This window comes from Perca fluviatilis, chromosome 9 (genome assembly GCF_010015445.1).
Source record: "Perca fluviatilis chromosome 9, GENO_Pfluv_1.0, whole genome shotgun sequence".
NCBI classification, from domain to species: domain Eukaryota; kingdom Metazoa; phylum Chordata; class Actinopteri; order Perciformes; family Percidae; genus Perca; species Perca fluviatilis.
Genome location: NC_053120.1, coordinates 3,783,568 through 3,791,067, shown reverse-complemented (window position 1 = coordinate 3,791,067; position 7,500 = coordinate 3,783,568). Strand labels below are relative to the sequence as shown.

At 43.3% G+C, this 7,500-nt stretch overlaps 1 protein-coding gene across 1 annotated transcript in view; it reads right to left on the bottom strand.

The window, feature by feature from the left end:
• frem1b (Fras1 related extracellular matrix 1b) overlaps nt 1-7,500 on the bottom strand; it is a 108,864-nt gene that overhangs the window by 32,715 nt on the left and 68,649 nt on the right. Inside the window, 2 exon segments of the mRNA XM_039811503.1 lie at nt 5,617-5,761; nt 6,771-6,996. Coding sequence (XP_039667437.1) covers nt 5,617-5,761; nt 6,771-6,996 — 371 coding nt within the window.

Here is a 7,500-nt window from a genome sequence, read left to right as displayed (position 1 = left end):
TGCTTAAGGGTCCCCAAAGTCTCACTCATGTTTATAAACATCTTCTGCAGAAATTGCATTTTTTCAATTGAAAAACTTAAAATTTAAACCCAGTGGTGTAGTCTATGCAGTATATAGCCACTAAGAAAGCTCCAGGATTTCCATAGACCCACTTAAAAATACCCAATCACACGCAACAACATACTTTCCACTATATTTTAAATGGACTTTTTTTATATAGCACTTTTCTAGTCTTAAAAGGTATAGTGGAGGATTTTCCAGAATTTTAGAAAAGAACCACCCTCTCCACTTTTTGAAAAAACGCACATGCGCAACACTCTACCTGCTCCCGAGAGGGAAGGCCTATTAAACGTGTGCACGAGAGTGCACTGTTTACAAGTTGCTGTCGGCATGGCTCATACGAGCTACTTTCAGAAAGAAGATTTGCACTTTTTCACAAATTGAGATGTTTACCGTGTGTGCGCGGTGCGTGACTTGTGCCAGGGCTAGCATCGCTAATCATAGCTTACATCAACTTTCACTAGCAGTGATTTTAAAAGGATTTCTCCAAATAGCCAAACTTTATCTGTCGAGTAGAAACTTGGCGACTGAGGCATCAGTGGAGAGCCCAACCTGTGCTTTCAGCGCACGCCAGCGTGTGAAATATTCTCCCAAAAACACTCCGGTCTTGTTTCTTTCTTCAGAGGCCTTTCTCTTCTTGTCATACCTTTCGTAGACACTCGTAGCTCACCACACATATACACCTGAAAGTATTCATGCGCAGAAAGCGAAAACTACCTCCGGACGAACGTACCACGGCCTTACGTAAACATAGCGCCAGAATGATTGACAACTAGGAGGACCAATAGTCTTGATGATCCACCCGGAAAAAGAAAATCCTCCACAATACCTTTAACGACCACTCAAAGCACTTTAACATAGTACAGGGACCATTCACCTGCTCATCAGGTAAACATTCACACACATTTACACTCCGATGGCGCAGCATCGGGGGCAACTCGGGGTTACAGCGTCTTGCCCAAGGACACTTCGGCATGGAACTGCAAGGCCAGGGATCGAACCACCAACCTTCTGATTGGCAGGTGACCTCTCTACCACTTAGCCACAGCCGCCCCATTAAATTATCATCTTTGTTTTTCTTCTTCACATAGGATAAATAAAGGGATTTCCACCATAAATTTGGTGCATAAAAGTGTGTCCAAATGCAGGAAATGACACCCAGACTCCCCACTATGATATGAAAATTAAAAAAAGTCTTAACTTGAATCCAACATATTATTAGCAAATATAAATCACCACTGATTACTGGCCTCTAGGTAAGGTAGTCACTAAGATAGCCACCGACAGATAAAGTGAATCCTAAGCATTCACTGTGTATGTTTAACATTAAAACATGATTTATAAAATAATGCCAACAATTATTAGGCTATTTTACTGTAATAGCTTAAAAAAACAATAGGTAAGCCTATGTATAAAGGCTTTAGGCCACCTTACACATTATTGTAGGCCCAGTTTAATATGCAACTTCATTTTAGACAATATATGTACTAGATAGATAGATAGATAGATAGATAGATAGATAGATAGATAGATAGATAGATAGATAGATAGATAGATAGATAGAAAAAAAATGGGAAATAACGGTGTTGCAGCAGCAAAATATCACACAGCTCACATACAGAGTATACATTAAATAATAGGAAACAATGTACATTAAATAATTGAATACTACACAAGCAATATTTAAAATATATACAATATGTAAATAAAATGTACAACTGTTTCCCTAGTAAAGATAGGATGTAGATAAACCTGTTGTGCAAGGTGCATTCAGTGCAGTTGTGATGTATATGAGTATGTGATGTATTATCTCACACTCAGTGATGAAGTGACTAGGGGGTCCCTGCTCCGTCTCTCTTTCCGTTAAGGGGTCCTTGGCTTAAAAAACGTTGAAGACTCCTGACTTAGACTACACCTCTGCTAAAAAAAAACACTGAATAGTCTCGTACAAATGGAGGGAGAACTCTGCACAAACTGGAAGAACGTTTGTGTGACAGCAGGTTTATTTTCCAGCGGGATCATGGGAGATGTGGGAAGTGTTGTGTAGAGTTTGGTGTTTTTTGGGGGGAGGGGGGGACACAGGGGGGGTGAGTGAACATCAGAAAGCGTCTGGCCGCCTCCTCACTCGGCACTAAAATCCACGCAGGACAGGACGTCGTCCATCCTGAAGGAACGCAGAGACAAGACAAGGAGGCCGCGGCATCTGCCAAGTCTGAGAGTTACTTCTGCCTCGGCGGCTTTACAGCACCGGCTCGGCCGCCGCCAAGACACCAACGCACCAACGCACCAACGCACCAACGCACCGCGACAGCTGATCTGGGGACAGCACACGTGGGCAGAGGGAGAGGGCAGAGCTGACACGAAACAATCTGGTGCCTTATAGACCTTTATCACAGCAGACATGTTGACATGTCCTAGTAGGAAAAGCACAGGTGTATTAAACCATTACTGATGGCTGCATTCCACTTAGGAGTGTGTATGTGTGTGTGTGTGTGTGTGTGTGTGTGTGTGTGTGTGTGTGTGTGTGTGTGTGTGTGTGTGTGTGTGTGTGTGTGTGTGTGTGTGTGCCCTCAATGCCTTACATTAGGCTGCAGGTAAGAAACTTTGTTTGAAATATGTTTTTATTTAAAGTATCTGTGCATATTTGCCTAATACTGAAAGTATTTCTAGTCCAGTGTGTGTTCCTTAACTAAAGAGACACCAGTTTGTCCTGTTCTCTGCATCTCGGGTGGCGTTTAAGAACCAAGGACTTAAACTTACTAAGTGTATTAAACTTACTAAGTGTAGTGGCCTTTTAAGAATGGTTTGCACTAAAGAGAAGACACCCAATACTTTAAGCTTTTTCTTTGTCAAAGTCTCTGCAATTAGTGTACTGGAATTTTATTTGTCTGCAACATTATGTTACGGTTTTGAACAATAAATGTTCGCAAAACTACACACTATGTTTCTTTCTCTTTAAAAATAAAAAAAAATACATTTAGCAGTTTGGTTTTCCTTAGGGTCTTTGTAACATCAGAATGTATGGTCTGAAATGGTTCTATTGTAATTTATATATCGCGATATATATCGTTATTGCAAGAGGCTGCAATGTATATCGCAATATGGATTTTAGGCCAAATCACCCATCCCTAGTCACACTACACACTACGATATCGCCACAATATCGACATTGAGGTATTTTGGTCAAAAATATCGTGATATTTGATTTTTCTCCATATCGCCCAGCTCTAACGGCAGAATGGCAATAAAGTTGTATCTAATCCAACCTAATCTTTGCTCTTTAAGATGGGCTATGGCCTAAACTGCCTGCGCCCCCGGGGTGAATGGCGTGCATGAGGGGATGAAGGGACAGAACGGGGGAACCCAGCGAAGGATGCAAATTCCTAATCACTCGTTCAAATGAAAATATTCTGGGTGGAGGAGGAGGAGGAGGAGGGTAACAGATTTCTGCAGACACCCACTCAAGCAAAGAGACCGGCCACATGTGCACACAGAGGTGCCTCCCCCCTGTCTGTCTGCCCTAACCCTTTCCCTGTCCTCCCTTATCTATTCTTCCTTCCCTTTCCTGTTTGTTTATTTAAATAGGGACAGATACAAAAAACATAGATTATTACATAAATAACAATCCGATGCCCGTATCACAGTGTTTATAGCCATGGCTAATTCGCAACACCTGTCCCTAGGAGGGCTTTTAACAGTTCAAATAATAAAAGGAGTCAAATCTTTACAGTGAATACAATAAAATGTCCAAAAAAAACCAGTTAACAGCAATAAAAATAAGTGTAGTAAATAAACACATTAACTCGGACTCACACAGATGCACACCTCACATACACACAGCTATACATTTCATATGGCATGATCACACTGCTGCACACACTACACACACTACCTCCTTTCTTTCATCCTTCTTTCCTTCCCTACCTTCTTTCCTTCCCTCCTCTTCTTTCCTTCCCTACCTCCTTCCCTACGTACCGTCTTTCTTCTTTCCTTCCATAACATTACATGTCATTTAGCTGACGCTACATATGTCAGAGGTCACACACCTCTGGAGCAGCTATGGCTCAAGTGCCTTGCTCAGGGACACATTGGTTGAACCCAGGTCTCCCACACCAAAGCCATGTCACATATCCACTGCTCCATCACCACCTACCTTCCCCCCTTACTTATAGACTTACATGAAGCATAGAGCTATTTTCAGTAGTTTTTTATGCAAAAACAGTGAAAATTCTCTGATTCCAGCTTGTTAAATGTGAATATTGCTCTAGTGTCTTCTCTCGTCTGGGACAGGAAACTGAATATCTTTGAGTTGGGGACAAAACGAGACATTTGAGGACGTCATGTTGGGCTATTTTGGGAAACACTGATCCATATTTTAGAGACCGAACAACTCATCCATTCATCCAGATAACAATCCACACATTAATCGACTGTAGGAATATAACGGTTAGTTGCAGCCTGAGGTTCACATCCAACCGAAGATCCAACCAGTCATACGTGATATTTAAACCAATGAAATGAGAGCAGCTGTCTTTAGGAAGCCTCTGCATCTGTCGGCCCTTTAATCATCTCTGACCCTGACCTAAAACCTCACACAGCCACACAGCTCCAGTAATATCACATTAACAAGCATTAAGCACTAAATCCTCACATCTGTGTGCGTGAATGCATGTGTGTGTGTGTTTGTTTGTGTACCTGAGCATGTGTGTGTGTTTGTCTCTGTTTGTGTGTGTGCGTGTGTGTGTATGTTTGTGTGGGTGTGTATATGTGTGTGCATGCGCGTGTGTGTGTGTGCGTGCGTGCTTGCGTGTGCATGTGTGTGTGTGTGTGCATGTGTGTGTGCGTGCTTGTTGTGTGTGTGTGTGCATGTGTGCGCGTGTGTGTGTGTGTGTGCATGTGTGTGTGCGTGCGTGCTTGTGTGTGTGTGTGTGCATGTGTGTGTGTGTGTGTGTGTGTCGTGCGTGCGTGTGCGTGTGTGTGCATGAGTGTGTGTGTGCATGTGTGTGTGTGTTTGTGTGTGCGGGCGTGTGTGTGTGTGTGTGTGTGTGTGTGTGTGTGTTTGTGCGTGTGTGCGCATGCGTGTGCATGCGTGTGTGTTTGCGTGTGTGTGTGTATGTTAGTGTGTGTGTGTGTGTGTGTGTGTGTGTTTTGCATGTGTTAGTGTGTTTGCATGTGTTAGTGTGTGTGTGTGTGTTTGTTTGCATGTGTTTGCGTGTGTTAGTGTGTGTGTGTGTGTGTGTGTGCATGTGTTTGCGTGTGTTAGTGTGTGTGTGTGTGTGAGTGTGCTGTTTGCGTGTGTTAGTGTGTGTGTGTGTGTGTGTTTGCGTGTGTTAGTGTGTGTGTGTGTGTGTGTGTGTGTGTGTGTGTGTGTGTGTGTGTGTGTGTGTTTTGTGTTAGTGTGTGTGTGTGTGTGTGTGTTTTGCGTGTGTTAGTGTGTGTGTGTGTGTGTGTGTTTGTGTTTCTTTTTAGTGTGTGTGTGTGTGTGCGTGTGTTTACAAGTGTGTGTGTGTGTGTGTGTGTGTGTGTGTGTGTGTGTGTGTGTGTGTGTGTGTGTACTTGAGCAGTCGGGGCTTCTGGTCGTTGACCGGCAGCACGGTGACCTGAGCCGTCCCCCGGACTGTGTGGACGCCATCTGTCAGCCGCAGAGCCACGGCGTCCTTCAGGGTTTCTGTGTCATCGTGCATGTACACGATCTTCATGCCTGCAGAGTGAGGAAGAGGAGGAGGAGAGGAGGAAGAGGAGGAGGAGGAGGGGGATGGTATAGAATAAGTTATAAATGCAGCGCTTCTCTGATCTTTCCATTTTTGCTTCTTTCATTCATTTGTTTTGACCCTAAAAGCACAGAAGACATACTGTATACACAGAATCTCCTCTCTCCCTCCCTCTGTCTGTCCTAATAGACCTTTTTCACAGCAGACATGTTGACATGTCCTAGTAGGAAAAGCACAGGTGTATTAAACCATTACTGATGGCTGCATTCCACTTAGGAGAGGTCCTGGTATTAAACCATTAATGATGGCTGCATTCCACTTAGGAGAGGTCCTGGTATTGGGCATACTGACTCACTTAAATAGACCTTTTTCATAGCAGACAGGTTGACTTGTCATAGTAGGAAAAGCACAGCTGAGACTGATAACCTTAACGATGGCTCAGTTCCATCAAGTGTCCCAGTAAGATATTTCCTTCTTCCTCTTATTGGTCGGATATGTCTGGGTGAGGTAGCAAGAAGGAGACACTAGCTCAGACTGCTGAACACACCTGACTACAGGAGACACTAGGTCCAGTCAAGTCATTTTATTTGTATAAGCACATTAAAACGAACAACAGTTGACCCAAAGTGCTTTACAGGTAGAACAGAGAAGGCAGAAACAGTATGCCTCAAAGATACATAATCACATGTGCAAGGTACCATGAATATATTTAGGCAAAGGTAGAATTAAATAATGTAACATAGAATAAAACAACAATGCAACAAAGTTTGTAAATAGAAAAAGATACGAATAAGATAAGTTCATTTCATAGCTCTGAATCTTAAAAAAAAACATTAGGAATCAAATGGAGATTAAAGCAAGAGAGTAAAAATGAGTCTTCAGATTTGATTTAAAACTAGAACTTGTATTACATGACTTAATCTGGGGTAAAAAATAAAGTAACTTGATCCTGAATCTGATACCTTGGACATGGCAACCCCTCAGTGGTTTTCGTCTCACCTTGTCGGAGCTCCTGCAGGGTGAAGGAGGTGACGGAGAGGCTCCTCTGCAGCAGCTCCGCTCCCATCTCCGTGTAGCGGCTCGTCTCCGTGCCGTAGACGCCGTTGATCAGGCGCCCGTGAGCCGGCGGCCGCGCCAGCGTGAAGGTCAGGAGGTCCGGGGGGGCGTCCAGGTCGAAACCGTTCAGGATGGACGGGGTCAGCTCCCTCAGGCCGCCCTCCTTCACCTGCACGAGGACGGGAACGACTTTTGACACTCGTAGGCTAGTCTGGATCAGTGGTTCTCAAGCTTTTTTCAATAATGTACCCCCTTTGAACAGTTTTTTTTAAACCATGTACCCCCCTAACCAGCGCTAATAATTTTTGGTAGCTGGAAAACCTTTAAATGCTAATGAAAAAAGGCGATTTTTTTTTTTTTTTTAAATGACAAATCCTTGGAAAAAAGCTGTAGAAGGAAGGAAGGAAGGCAAGAATAGGTCGAAAATAGTAAAAGAAAAAAACGCAGAAAGGAAGGCCACACTAGGGTGACAAAAGTGACAAAAATTCAAATAAGCGACAAACTTCGAAAAAAACTGAAAATAAAACAGTAGACAGAAGTAACTACAGCCTTTTAACACAGACACACACACACACACAGACACACACACACACACACACACACACACAGACACACACACACACACACACACACACACACACACACACACACACACACACACACACAGACACAC